This window comes from Pseudorasbora parva, chromosome 1, assembly GCF_024679245.1.
Source record: "Pseudorasbora parva isolate DD20220531a chromosome 1, ASM2467924v1, whole genome shotgun sequence".
In the NCBI taxonomy this organism is placed as follows: domain Eukaryota; kingdom Metazoa; phylum Chordata; class Actinopteri; order Cypriniformes; family Gobionidae; genus Pseudorasbora; species Pseudorasbora parva.
Genome location: NC_090172.1, coordinates 45,535,776 through 45,550,691, shown reverse-complemented (window position 1 = coordinate 45,550,691; position 14,916 = coordinate 45,535,776). Strand labels below are relative to the sequence as shown.

Below are 14,916 nucleotides of genomic sequence, written 5' to 3'. Positions count from 1 at the left end.
AATGCTGAAAAATCTCCTTATCGCTAGTTAATCTCAACAGGCCTGTCTTTTAATCAAGAAAATCTAAATAAAATATTTATTTTTAAATGTATTTTCATAGCCATTGGTGTTTCATTTTAGTATGTTTTTAGTATTGAGATAGCCTAGTTTGTATTAAGATTTTGAGTTTGTGTTTTCGTCTATGGGCTAGTTTTATTAAGGCATTTATTTCTGTTTTAGTTTTAGCTATTTTAGTAGTCTATATAAAAATACACTAAAATTAAATGTTGCCTTGGCATCTAGTCTAAGTAAGTGAAATAAAACAAGTTTATTTATTTGATTTTATTTCAGTTAACGTTTAGACCTATTTTATCAGTAGCTAACTTATAGTTACGTTATTGTTATACCTTGATAACCCGCAGATAATTTCATACAAAAAGCGTATTAAGGCTATTTTCGAAACGTTTCTCGTCAAAAGAGCCTATTCAGTTTTACACAGCTACAAACAGACTCAGTCACGAACATAATCACGCTGCAACAAACTTCGCGTTTCCATAACCGTGTGATCCTTCTGGCTCGCTGTAGTATTGATGTGGCCAAGTCAGTCAGGTTCCACGTCATTCGGAAGGATCAGAAATCTCACCAGACACGGATGCGCATACAGAAGAAGAGAAATACCTGAGACCTATTTGAAAGGTAACAAATGAGCAGTTTTACAAGAAAGCACATTAATAAAAGCCAAATGTGTTGTTATTATAAGCCACAGACAACAATCTCCGGTTGTCTGTTAGTTTTTTTAATCGCAGACTGTTAGCGTTCTAGCTGCTAACGTTACTGCAGCAGCAGAAGTGATGTCGGTTGATCACATAATTAGACTACATAATTTACTGTGTTATCTATGAGTGTTATTAAGCAGCAATGCGGATATACATTTCGTGTTTATAATACGTGCACATCATGGTATAAATCGTTTTTTGTTTTTTTTTGTCTTGGCTGGCTTAGGGTTTTCAAACTAACGTTCACGTTAGCTGCTAACGTTAGTTCAGAGAATCCCAGAACAGTCGTAGACCGTGAGACTTCTGACAGGATCTTGAGTAAAAGATTCTTGTTAACAGGATAGATAGACTCTAATATGAGTTGTAGTTTATGTGTAGTTGCACATATACCGTGTTAGTATCATGGTGTTCCTTGGAGAAAAAAAAAAAAAAGTGCAAATGCACCCAGTAATTTTTTTTTTTTTTTTTTTTGCTGGTTTCAGAAAGTTTTACTTATGTTGAGAAATATCATTAAAATTATTTATGCTTACACGGGGTGACTCCAGTTATTACAGGGTTCTATAATTTATTTTGTGTGTGTGACAGTTGACTTACTACTTCTACTAAAAATGTTTATTTGTTTAGAGCTCTGGGACAGTGCTCAGGGCACTTTATTTATATTAATACGTATACAAGGACCAAATTATATACATACTTTCAATTGAGTTGTCGCATTAAACACATCATTAGAAACATTACATTACATTTTGGTTTGTTTCTTTATGGTAATAAATGACAATTTATTTGAACTTACTAATGAATTTTGTAACATTTGTTTTAGGAAACCTCATAGGCATTCTGTCTGAGTGGAGTCTCGTGAAGGGAAGAAGAGCTGACAACATGACAGCCGCGGAGAATGTGTGTTATACCCTCATCAATGTCACCAATGACTCTGAACCACCATCAGAAGTCAGCTTAAAAGCTGATTTAGGTAATACTCATGTGTAATAATTTGTTATTAAAGGGTTTACCCAAAATTAAAGATTCTGTCACTAATAACTGACCATCATGTCGTTCCAAACCCGTAAGACTTTCATTTATCTTCGGAACCCAAATTAAGTTATTTTAATGAAATCTGAGAGTGTTCTGTCCCTCTGTTGACAGCTACGCAACTATCACTGATGCGTCAAAAATTAATAAAGAGATCATAAAACTAATCCATATGAATAAAGTGGTTTAGGTTTAGTCCAGATTTTCTGAAGAGACAGTGTTTATATGATTAACCGATTTAATTTAGGCTTTTATTCACATATATCAATCCATCAACTTTGTTTATATAGCTCTTTTACAATGATGATTGTTTCAAAGCTGATTCACAGTGTTAACCAGGACAATATTGCAACAAAATTTGATTTGGCTGTACAGTCGTTCTGGAGAAAACAATGTTATCAGCTTATTTTAATTTATCATACAGCGACAATGTTGGCAGGTCAGTATTATAGTTTATAGAATTAAATAAATAATGAATAAATAATACAAAAAAATAAAAATAAATAACCTAATAAATTAATTTTGTTTGTATATTTAGTTGAATAACTTCAACTCATAATTTTTCATAATTTTATCATAATTTTAGTGTCCCCACCTGCGCAAGCCAAGCCAAAGGTGACATATAAACATTCATCAACTCATTCTTGTGTGTTATGCGGCATGTTTGAGCTTCCTTAAGAACCAATGCAGTCCATTCTACTAACCCTTTACTTTTGTATTCATGCACTCTACCGTTTAAAAGTTTGGGGAAGATGAGATGATTTTTAAATGTTTTTGAGAAGTCTGTTTTTTTCACCAAGGTTGCATTTATTTGACAAAAAACAAATTGGCATAAAAACAATATTAATAAATATTACAATTGAAAAATAATGGTGTTGCATTTTATGTATTTTAAAATATAATTTAATCCATTGATGGCAAAGCTGAATTTTCAGCTGCCATTACTTCAGTTTTTAGTGTCACTCAATACCTTGATTTATTAGAAAGTTGAAAAGAATGCCGTTTATTTCAAACAATGTTATTTCAGAACAACATAAAAGTCTCAGCTGTCATTCTTGATCAGTGTAACACAAATGCATCCTTGCTGGTTAAAAGTATTTATTTTACTGACCCCAACTATTTTTGTTTTTGTCAAAACAGAAAAGGGAGAAATCAAAGCCAAGACAGAGGCTTTGAAGAAGGTCATCATCATGATCCTGAATGGAGAGAAACTGCCAGGCCTGTTAATGACCATCATTCGGTTTGTGCTGCCTCTGCAGGACCACACAATTAAGAAACTACTTCTAGTTTTTTGGGAGATTGTTCCCAAAACTACTCCTGATGGCAAACTTCTTCAGGAGATGATCTTGGTCTGTGATGCCTACAGGAAGGTAGGCATGAAAAATGGAACTATTATGTGTATTGCTTATTGTGAGGGCATATTGTGTCTAATTCTTTGTCTACATGTACCATATGTGTTATGAACCTGTAGGATCTCCAGCATCCCAATGAGTTTATCCGTGGCTCCACCCTGCGCTTCCTGTGCAAGCTGAAGGAATCTGAGCTGCTGGAGCCCCTTATGCCAGCGATCCGTGCCTGTCTGGAGCACCGTCACAGCTACGTACGACGTAATGCAGTCCTGGCCATCTACACTATCTACAGGTGTGTTGATGGATCTTTGTGTGCACAAGTGAGAAAAATAAAAATATCAGACCATTTTCATATATATATATATATATATTTTTTAAGGAATTTTGAGCATTTGATCCCAGATGCTCCTGAGCTGATTCATGATTTTCTTGTAAACGAGAAAGATGCAAGCTGCAAGAGAAATGCTTTTATGATGCTGATTCATGCAGATCAGGTACACAGTTTGATTTTTTTAAAAACAAGAATGTTACAAGAATGAATCTCATGATGCTAAGTATTTGTTATTTTAATACCTTTTTGCAGGATAGAGCTTTGGACTACCTTAGCACATGCATTGATCAGGTGCATACTTTCGGAGACATTCTACAGCTCGTCATTGTGGAACTAATTTATAAGGTGAGGTGTCTATTATATCGCATATCTTAAGTAATTCTTGTTTAACCCACAGAGACCCAAGTGTAGCAGAATTGCATTGTAAGTATAAAGCAATTTAATTATATTGAGCTTTTTCTAAATATGGGTAAAAACAACACCACATTAGCTGACAAATTTATCACAACAACAGTTGCATATTAACTTAACATTTCTTAACAGTTTTTGATGGGAAAAGGCTTACATGACTTGAAATTTTGAATGTAACCCTTTTCAAAAATGAAACGCTGGGTATTGGAGGTCAAATATTTTTCTATTGTTCTCACACAATCAAGCCTCCTTAGTAAATTAATTATTCCTTTTGACATTTTCTGAGTTTTGTCATTGTCTCAGTGACATAAAAATACATATTTTAAGGGATATAATCATTACTACATTAAGTATAATATATATATATATATATATATATATATATATATATATATACATATATATATATATATATATATATATATATATATATATATGCTAAGAATATTTATAACCGTATTTAAAATGGTCAAATAGTGAAATTTCTTAACTTTTCATTGCTGAATTGTAGAGGATTCGAGACTTCCAGTAATATTTTTTTCTGTGGAACAGTTCAAAGTGAACTTGGGCTGTTAAGCTCCGAAGGGCACAAAAACACAATGAAAGTGGTCTATACAATTTTTGTGCTATATTCCATGTTTACTGATAAACTTCACTTCCACTGTGGCTCTCGAATGATAAACGCTTGTAGCCAGTCCATTTTTTTTTTTTTTTTTTTTTTTTTTTTTAAAGAGCTGCAGAACTGCTGTCATTATTGCTCATGCTTATTCAAATGCTGATCTCTGGCATTATGCTCCCTGCAAAGTGCATACTATCAGGTGGTCTAGATTCTAGAACAAATTCTCACTGTGTCTATTTTATATCTCTACATTTGTTTAGGTCTGCCATGCCAACCCTTCAGAGAGAGCTCGTTTCATCCGTTGTATATACAACCTGCTGCAGTCATCCAGTCCTGCTGTAAAATATGAAGCAGCTGGAACTCTGGTTACTCTGTCCAGTGCTCCCACCGCCATCAAGGTACAGCTGTAACACCATGTTTGTTCCCATATACTTTTTTCTGAATTGTGGTATATAAAGTGGAATGACATTGTTTGAATGTTCTCTGTGTTGCAGGCTGCTGCTCAGTGCTACATTGATCTGATCATTAAAGAGAGTGACAACAACGTGAAACTCATTGTTCTGGACCGGCTGATTGAGCTGAAGGAACACCCCACACATGAGCGTGTGCTGCAGGTACACATGAGTTCATCAACTCATTTGTAGCCATTTGCTCTGCAGATGAAACCAGTAACAAGAAGCTTGGTGGTTTGTTCTGCTCATAGGACCTTGTGATGGATATTCTGAGGGTTTTGACCACTCCGGACCTTGAAGTCCGCAAGAAGACACTACAGCTGGCCTTGGATCTGGTGTCATCCCGCAATGTAGAGGAGGTGTGTGACAACATGCCATTTAAAGGGATAGTTTACCCAAAAAGGACATTGTCATAATTTATTCATGTCGTTCCAAACCTATATGACTTAAGTGCAACACAAAAGGAGAAATTGTGTGAATTGAAGAATGTAATGAATACAAAAGGGGCCAGTAAGCAGCCAAACAGAATCTTACTAGTAGACATTAGGGGTGGTCACATTACACTACTTGCAAGAGACCGGAAAACGAAAGCTAATGCAAAGAAGTTTCACATATTTCTGTGTTCTAAAGTTCACATTAAGTGGACAAGTTTGGTTTGTATCACATGAAGATTTGGCCAATAGAACAATATGTCGTTATTTGACCACTTAGCTGAATTAAAAGAACATAAACTGTCAAGCTGCAGGTTTGCAGCATTGCAGGAAAGTGAAGTAGTTTGTATATTTTCACATTTTATATTTATTATTATTAATTTTATGTTGAATTTAAAAAAAAATTTTTAAAGGTGGCACCAAACACTGTGAAGCCATATCTTGTTTGTTGCATTGTCTAAAGCAATTTGCATACTCAAATTCTAGTGAAAAATCTGCATAAATGTTCTATTACTTCTATAACTTGTTCTATAACATTCTATTACTTTATTAGCAATTTTTTTATAATTTTGGCACTTAACATCCCAAACACCCATTTACTCTCATTACATGGAGAAATAAGATCAATAAGATACAATGTACAAAATTTAAGTCTTTCATATGAATAAAAAATGTCCTATTCATGCAAAGTGCCTGAATTGTTTTTTTTCCACAGCTGGTTATAGTGCTAAAGAAAGAAGTCATCAAAACCAACAATGTTACAGAACATGAAGACACAGACAAGTACAGGCAGCTGCTTGTTCGCACTCTCCACTCGTGCAGCGTGCGCTTCCCTGACATGGCAGCCAATGTCATCCCTGTGGTATGTCTACGTACTGAACACTTGGAATGCTTTTTTTACGGTTAAACTGTTTAAAAAAAAAAAATTTGCTAGAAATTGAAGTTACACACCAGATCGTTGGACTATTTAATGTTTATTGTTAATACGTCCAGCCCTTTTCTCATATTAATTTTTAAATGTATTTCTTGTGTTATGTGTGACCACAGCTGATGGAGTTCCTGAGTGACACCAACGAGGCGGCCGCAGCCGATGTGCTGGAATTTGTACGTGAGGCGATTCAGAGGTTTGACAACCTTAGACCTCTCATCATTGAGAAGATGCTGGAGGTTTTCCACGCTATCAAGACAGTCAAGTAAGAGACAATTACATAAATCATATATGAAAATTTAGTGGTGTATTATTCAAAACTGCTTAATAGTACTTGTCCTTTTTAGTGTTATAAAAGGGATTTTGATGCATTGCAGCAATTTAAAAAAAGGACTTTTGTGTTGCAGGATTTACAGAGGCGCTCTCTGGATTTTGGGTGAATATTGCAGCACTAAAGAGGACATCCAGAGTGTCATGACAGAAGTCCGTAGATCATTGGGAGAGGTCTGTAGTGCATCAATTTAAATCACTTTGTCACATCCAGGGATCTGGAACAAGCACCATATCATAGTCAAAGTAAAGGCTTAGTTCACCCAAAAAATAAAATGATGTCATTAATTACTCACTCTCATGTCTTTCCACACCCTTAAGACATTTGTTCATCTTCGAAACACAAATGAAGATATTTTTGATGAAATCCAAGAGATTTTTTCCCTCCATTGGGAGCAATGACATTTCAACATTCAAGGTCCAGAATGATATGGAAAATTTATTAAAGTAATCCACGTGACTCCAGTGGTGTAACCTCAATTGTATGAAGAGGTATGAGTGCTTTGTTTGCACAAGAAAACCCATAATTTACCACTTTGAAATTATTGACCTGTAATCCAGAAGAGGGCACCACGACGCATGCATATCATTGACTCAAGCCTGGAAGTTGTTCCGTGAACGTCCTTTGGATAATATTATGTGGATAATATTGTTTTGTAAATAGTTTTTTTTGTGTGCAAACAAAGCACTTGCTTTGCTTCATAAAACTGATGTTAAACCACTGGAGTCACATGGATTACTTAAATTATGTCTTTCCTACTGTTCTGTACCTTGAATGTGTAAATTGTGTTGCTCCTAATGGAATAATGTATGTATGTATAATAGAACATTTTGAACTATTTATTTGGATAAAAATGTTGTTAGTTATGACAATTATTGTGTGTGATTACTGTTAAAAAATTAAAATAAATATTTATATAATTTGTATCTAGTAATTACAAGTGACAAGTGAAAAGTTGTGGGAATTAATTTGTCAGACACTGTGAGACCCTGAATATAACAATAATTTTACTACTACTATTATTTTAATATAATGATTATATATTCAAATATGCAGTTTTACGGAAAATATGTGTGAATGGTACAGTGCCCAATATAAGATATGGCTGACTCTTTAAAGATTATTAATCCTTTATTAATGACACTACATCCTAGTGTTCTCAAACATTAAATTGTTTTAAATTGTCTTTTTTCTTCTGATTCAGATCCCAATTGTGGAGAACGAATTGAAGAAGGAGTCTGGAGAGGTGAAACCTGAGGAGGAGGTGTCTGCAACTCCAGCTCCTAAGCTGGTGACAGAAATGGGCACCTACGTCACTCAGAGTGCCTTGAGCTCCAGCAGGCCATCTAAGAAAGAAGAGGACAGGTGATTATCTCCCCTTACTGATAAGTTATGGAGATTGTCCTCGATTTTACATCTCTAAAATATCCCTCTATCCTGTAGGCCTCCTCTAAGGGGTTTCCTGATGGATGGAGACTTTTACGTTGCTGCCTCATTGGCCACCACCCTCACCAAGGTGGCCCTGCGCTATGTTGCCCTTGCAGAGGACAAAAAAAGACAAAATGTAAATTAATTTTAATAATCCTCATGCCATGACCAGTGACTAAAGGGTTAATCTAATTATTCATGTCTAGTTGTGGTAGAATAAATGGTATTTTGCTGTTTTTAGTCATTTGTGGCAGAGGCCATGCTGTTCATGGCCACTGTGCTCCATCTGGGCAAGTCGTCTCTACCCAAGAAACCCATCACAGATGATGACGTAGACCGGATCTCGCTGTGCCTCAAAGTCCTGTCCGAATGCTCGCCCCTTATGAACGACATCTTCAACAAGGAGTGCCGCAGATCCCTGTCCCATATGCTCGCTGTCAGACTAGAGGAGGAGAAACTGTCTCAGAAGGTAAACCTCATTGCTTCCTCCTAGTAACTGAGCTCAGAAACTAATGTGGTATAGAGAGACATGTTGTTGGATAATGTCTTACAGATTAAAAGATCAACATTTGTGACCATATTTAATTATGTTGTTGTTCTTGTTTTATCAGAAAGAGTCTGAGAAGCGTAACGTGACTGTTCAGGCAGATGATCCGATTTCCTTCATGCAGCTGACTGCTAAGAGCGAGATGGCATCAAAAGAAGACCAATTCCAACTCAGTCTGCTGGCCGCAATGGGCAATACTCAGAGGAAAGAAGCCGCAGACCCTCTGGCCTCTAAACTTAATAAGGTCTTTGGAGGATTTTATCTGTATATGTTTAAATCTAATTTTTTTATGATGGTGACTAGCTCAAGGCTCAACATAAATTGGAAAGGTTGTTTGTAGTTTATCATCTTTTACCACCAGAGGGCATGTTGGTTCAACTGATGGAAATGTTAACACTAAAGTGTCACATCCAGAGTCTTAAGAATGTTCCGCCAATTTACAGCATCTCACAGTAAAATAGTTCCGTACTTCTGATTTTGATCTTTTTTTTCCAGCAAAGTATTTTTATCAGAATATAATAATAGCTTTTATCATTTTTGTGCATTTGTTCATCAGTTAATTACCATCACATTTCTTAACCTTTTGACTCTATAAGCTGTACATTTTCTTTTCGATGCTTTAAAAAAAAGTGTACATATTTAAAAATATAAAAGTTACTAAACTAATTCTAATTAAAATTAAATGCATTTCTGAATTCCAGAAGTTTAAAAAATATTTTTTACAAATACATTTTACATGACTTTTCCAGGTCTAAAAATGGCCATTTTAAAAGTAGGCTACCTTTATATACAAGTCTGTAGGGGAAAATGCTGTTGAGGTTATGAAATAAAATAACAATCTATTTTTTTGTTGCTTTTTGGCTTTTTTTTTTTTTTTTAGCTTGTTTTGTTTAATTTTAAATCATTTCAAGTTATCTTGAGGCCTTTAAGTTATCGTGCTCTGGCCTCATGGATGAAAACCATGTCCTAGACTGAACCATCTCATGTTTTCTTCCAGGTCACCCAATTGACTGGTTTCTCGGATCCTGTGTACGCAGAAGCTTATGTCCATGTCAATCAATATGATATCGTCCTGGATGTCCTGGTTGTTAATCAGACTAGCGACACCCTACAGAACTGTACCTTGGAGCTGGCAACACTTGGTACATGTTTTTCCTTTCATCCATGAAAATAACTTGTTAGCGTGTTTTTGGCGCATGTTTTACCGAACGTATTCCTCAAACTCCAGGTGATCTTAAATTGGTTGAGAAACCGTCTCCTCTCACACTGGCTCCTCACGACTTTGCCAACATCAAAGCTAATGTGAAAGTGGCCTCCACAGAGAATGGCATCATATTCGGAAACATAGGTTCGTAGGCTATATGTAGATATACTTATTTATAAACCTTTACTATTTTGTTGTTGAGGTAGGACCTGGGATAACTTCAATCAAAAACGTATTTTTCAGTATATGATGTATCGGGAGCTGCCAGTGACAGGAATTGCGTAGTCCTCAGCGACATTCACATTGACATCATGGATTACATTCAGGCGGCCTCCTGCACAGATGCTGAGTTCAGACAGATGTGGGCTGAATTTGAGTGGGAAAATAAGGCAAGTCTGGGGGACTGGTGAATTCTTTGTGGATAACGGCTACGTTAATCTCCTTTCTGTTAACGGGAAATGTCTGGAATTTGTTCTGTTTTGTTTCTACACAGGTTACCGTCAACACCAACATTACAGATCTAAACGAATATCTCCAACACATTCTTAGATCCACCAACATGAGGTGCTTGACCCCAGAGAAGGTACAATACTCACTTGATGAGAACAGTAAACACGATGCTTGGCAGATTAAAAATTGTGGTCTATTACTGATTCCAAATTTCATGACAAAAATTGTCGTTAGTTACTTAATATATTACATTACATATTAAAGGTAATGTAATCAGACTACTTTTTGATTACTTTTAGATTACTTTTGACCTAACCGTTAATCACATTAATTTGAATAGGATAATCTTTTAGCATATTGATATAGTTACAAAGAGAGAGAAAAATATTCCATGCTTTATCAACAACAACATGAAGTGCATTAAATATTACATTACGTCAGGGTTTCCCATACTGAGGTTTTTCATGGAACTGCAGGTGTTTGCATGTTTAATGAAGAACTATTTAAACTAACTAAAGTAATTAAAACATTAAAATGTATAACAAAAATTGCTAAAACAAAATCTAATAAATAAAAATTTTTACTAAAACGGATGGAATATTTTAATTGTTTACCTACATGTCATGTGACCATTGACTGACATCAGAGAACCATGAACTTAATTATATTATTTGTTGTTGTTGTTGTTGTTATTATTAATGACTTATTATTGGCCTACTTATTTACTTAAAATCCCAAGGGGTAGGCTTCCTCAAATAAATATATAATGTCAAAGAGGTTCCACTGACAACTATAAATATGAAATTATGTGAATTTGTACATTTTAATTAGTTTGAAAGACAAAAGTCTTCCAAAATGCATTGTTGAGAAAAGTGATATTTGTGTAAATCCAGTGATCACATGCTGTGTGTGTCTCTGTTTTCAGTGATAGTCACTTGACTAGTGGCTGATCTCTGTGTGCAATTCCACAAACTTGGAAGACCTTTAGAATCTAAATGTATATAAACAGTGGACTTTTTTTTTTTAGAAAGGAAAATTTAAAACTTAAAAACATAATAATTTACTGCCTTTGTGAGAATAACATCTAATAAATTAAAAAAGTAATGTAGTCTGAATACTGATTAAGTATTTTAAAATGTAATATAATCTAATTTCAATACTTAATTTTTGGAATATGATTTAAGTAATCCAGATTACATGTAATTAGTTGCTACCCCACACTGAGTAAATGCCTCTGTTATTTTAGAATACACTTACATTCATTTATCTCATGTTTTTCCTTTGTAATTCAGGCCCTGTCCGGCATCTGTGGCTTCATGGCAGCAAATCTGTATGCTCGCTCTATATTTGGAGAGGATGCCCTTGCAAACGTTAGCATTGAAAAGCCAATCCACATGGGACCTGATGCCCCAGTCAATGGACATATTCGTATTCGAGCTAAAAGCCAGGTAAGGTTTTTTTCTTTTTTCTCTTTGCACCATTTTAATTAAAAGGCACTGGGTTCTTTGCAGTAGATTATTATTCATGTGCCTATATGATATTGTATAGTATATGGATATTGTTTAAGAATTTCAGTAACAGATTTAGTAACTTCTTTTAACTCCCCTCCCCCAATCTGCCTTTGTATACAGGGCTCCAGACTGCGACCAATTGGTCGCATTTTGTGGGCTTATTTCCTGCCAGCGTATTAATTTTGTTTGACGTTGCACTGGTGCCTCCGCCACATTGCACTACTGATAAAAGCTGCCATTTCTATTGCATATGAGAAACATCAAATGGCAAGCAAAAAAAAAGTTAAACGAAACCATGCCACTTGTTAGAGCTGCACTGCGCAAATGATAACTCAAAGCAATAATAGACGCTAGCTCAGAATAGGTACTAGTATGATCTTGAGTCTGTGAGACCAATAATACCGCTGGGAGATCCAATGAGAGCGTTTTAAATCACAGCAAAATGAAAAACATCACAACGAGACCTAATGTGAAGCATTCAAATTCAGCACATAATTCCACTATAAACCACAGATATCAGATCAAGCAGTGCTGATGTGGATACCAGGAGAAATAAATAACCAACATTCATCATGGATTTAATGTAGTAAAGATAACTGTAACCATGGTATTGTGGCAGAAAATAGTCAAACAAATGATTTTGTTCATTACTTTTTAAGTTCTTCAAACTTTTTCCAGCACTTAAGCTCTAAAGATAATGCAATTTTGATGTTATTTTGAATGATGGTTTGCAAAATTAAAAGTTTAAAGAATGTAAGACACTTTGAGGCTGGCAAACAAACACTTTTATTGAAAAAATAAAATAAAATAAAAAATGAAATTTTTGGTTCTCTGACAGAGGACCTCATTTGACTTGCAGCCAAAACTTTGACCTAAAAATCACCCGATTTGCAGTGTATCAGTTGCGCATGAAACATAAATGATGTATGTTTGTACATTAATTGATGCTTTGGACATTATCTGTAATGCTTTTGGTATTCTTGCTCAGGGTAATATATAAGAAATAGTTAAGATGACACTGGTAACTGAATTAACAAAAAAAAAAAAAAACATTCTTTATGCATGCATTTATGCCAGAAATATTAAACATGAATGTACTGGGATTATTAGCAGAAACTGATAATAAGCAGGGAAATTCCCAACTTTAAAGCAATAACCATTTATGTTTAGTACGAGTTAGAGTAGTAAATAGTCATTTTATGATTAATTTGATTCGTAAATTAACTACCAGACCAAGTGCTGACGCCACCATCTGTAGAATTTAGTGGTGCTTGTGCTACTGCCCTCAAGTGTTAGTCTGGAGCCCTGCTTTGTATTGCCACTTATTTTCTTTGAATTTAATGGTCAGTTACAAAAAATGTTAAGTTAAAAAAACGGTCAGGTTTTGAATTTACCTATGTGATGTTATACTGCACGATTGATAACTCCTCTTTGTTTTTTTTTCAATAGGGTATGGCTTTGAGTCTGGGTGACAAGATCAACCTCTCTCAGAAGAAGTCTGCCTCGTAAATGTAAGAGATTGAGGCAGAAAGGGCAAAATTCGACTAAAAAGCGCTACGGTTATTCCTACGTCTTGTCTTTTTTTTCGCTATAGCTTGTTTGTGTCTCCAGACTGCCGTACACATGCAGTGCTTTGTGGCCAAGCTCTAAGCTCTTCAATCCCATAAAATATGTCTAAAGGGGATTATTTTGACATTTTCTACCAACATGATTCTTAACTGCTCTAAAAGGGATTGACCCTGTTAATCTGTAATCATGTTTCAATAAACATTGCACACCATATACCACTCAAGTGATTTTATTCTCTTGTTAAAACGAATAGTGTTACATAAATTGGGTCATTTGTTAGTAGTTAGGAACAGTACTGCCTTTAAACCACAGTTGACACAACAAAGGATGTGTTCTCTTGAAGAAAATCGTCCGGAATCTTGAGAATTTTGTTATGGTCTCCTGCCTCTCCTGACTTGGACTCATAAGACTTGTGGTCAGTCATAACTTTCATGTCTGCGTAGTGCATAATAATATTAAGGACGAAGGCGTGAAGGTCATGGCTTTGTCCTGAACAGATTTGGTCACAAACATTTTTTTCAATATTGTGTCCTCGATCAAAAATACAGTAAAAATAGTAATATTGTGAAATATTATTATAATTTAAAATAGTTTTTTTGTCCTGTGATTGCAAAGCTTAATTTTCAGCATCAGTACTCCAGTCTTGAGTGTCACATGATCCTTCAGAAGTCCTTATTTCTGATTTGATGCTCAAGAAACATTACTTATCAAAGTACGACGGAGCCTCTAAAAGGGACATGATGATAGAAAAAAATATGAGATGGAAGAAAAAAATATTTTTGTGTTCCCCCGAGAAACTTTGCATTGTCTCGCAAAATATTTTCTGTGTTCCTCGAAGAACGCAAAAATATTTTGGGAGTGAATGCAAAGTTTTTCAAGGGAACACAAAAGCATTGACAAATAATTTTTCTTCCCATCTAATTTTTTTTTGTTTTGCCCTTCACCGCGACCCTTTAAGGGGGTTGCACACCGGACGCGGAGCTTGGCGGCGCTCGTAGCGCCACGCAGCGTCTCAGGTATTGCACACCGGACGCGCACATTTTAGGCTACGTTTATTATACATTTCCCCAAAATATGTTTAGACTTTATTCAAGCTGTTGAACTCAGAATGTAAAACAAATGTGTCTTGTAGCAAAGGTTGAAATCAGTATACCTTAACGATAATATACTTTTAATATAAAGCCTTGAAATGGCGCTCTGTGGCACGGCAGGATTTAGAACAAATTCCTGAGTCGCCGTGGACAGGCGCCGAATGCCGCCACCGGTGTGCGTACACTCATTGAAAACAATGTGTTCGAATTTTAAAGACGTGGCGCGCCGCCGAGCTCCGCGTCCGGTGTGCGACCCCCTTTAGGGGCTCTGTTTGTGGTAAATTCATTTAATTCTTGATGAATAGAAAGTTCAAAAGAACAGCATTTATATGGAAGTCTTTTATCAATATAAAATCTTTTATAACAAATACATTTTTAAAGTGGTCATAAATTGTGAAATTAACTTTCACTTGAGCTTTTGATATATAAAAGATCATGGTAATAAAAGATTATCATGTAAGATTCAGAGCTGAAAACGTC

General features: G+C 35.3%; 1 protein-coding gene across 1 annotated transcript; it reads left to right on the top strand.

The window, feature by feature from the left end:
- Positions 1-547: 547 nt before the first annotated feature.
- Positions 548-13,558, top strand: copb1 (COPI coat complex subunit beta 1). Its single transcript, XM_067442869.1, has 22 exons — positions 548-675; positions 1,576-1,725; positions 2,925-3,154; positions 3,256-3,425; positions 3,513-3,627; positions 3,717-3,809; positions 4,755-4,892; positions 4,989-5,108; positions 5,198-5,305; positions 6,093-6,239; positions 6,425-6,570; positions 6,713-6,809; positions 7,841-8,001; positions 8,080-8,200; positions 8,306-8,533; positions 8,676-8,855; positions 9,609-9,753; positions 9,840-9,959; positions 10,059-10,204; positions 10,309-10,398; positions 11,558-11,713; positions 13,226-13,558. Exons 1-22 carry the CDS (start codon positions 570-572, stop codon positions 13,283-13,285), a joined length of 3,027 nt encoding a protein of 1,008 aa, XP_067298970.1. The 5' UTR covers positions 548-569; the 3' UTR covers positions 13,286-13,558.
- Positions 13,559-14,916: the final 1,358 nt, after the last annotated feature.

Coding starts and splice junctions, on each gene's coding strand:
- copb1 (XM_067442869.1), top strand. CDS start 570: ATGTGGCCAAGTCAGTCAGGTTCCACGTCATTCGGAAGGATCAGAAAT. Junction 1,726..2,924: donor CAGCTTAAAAGCTGATTTAG/GTAATACTCATG, acceptor TTGTCAAAACAG/AAAAGGGAGAAATCAAAGCC. Junction 8,201..8,305: donor AGGACAAAAAAAGACAAAAT/GTAAATTAATTT, acceptor TGCTGTTTTTAG/TCATTTGTGGCAGAGGCCAT.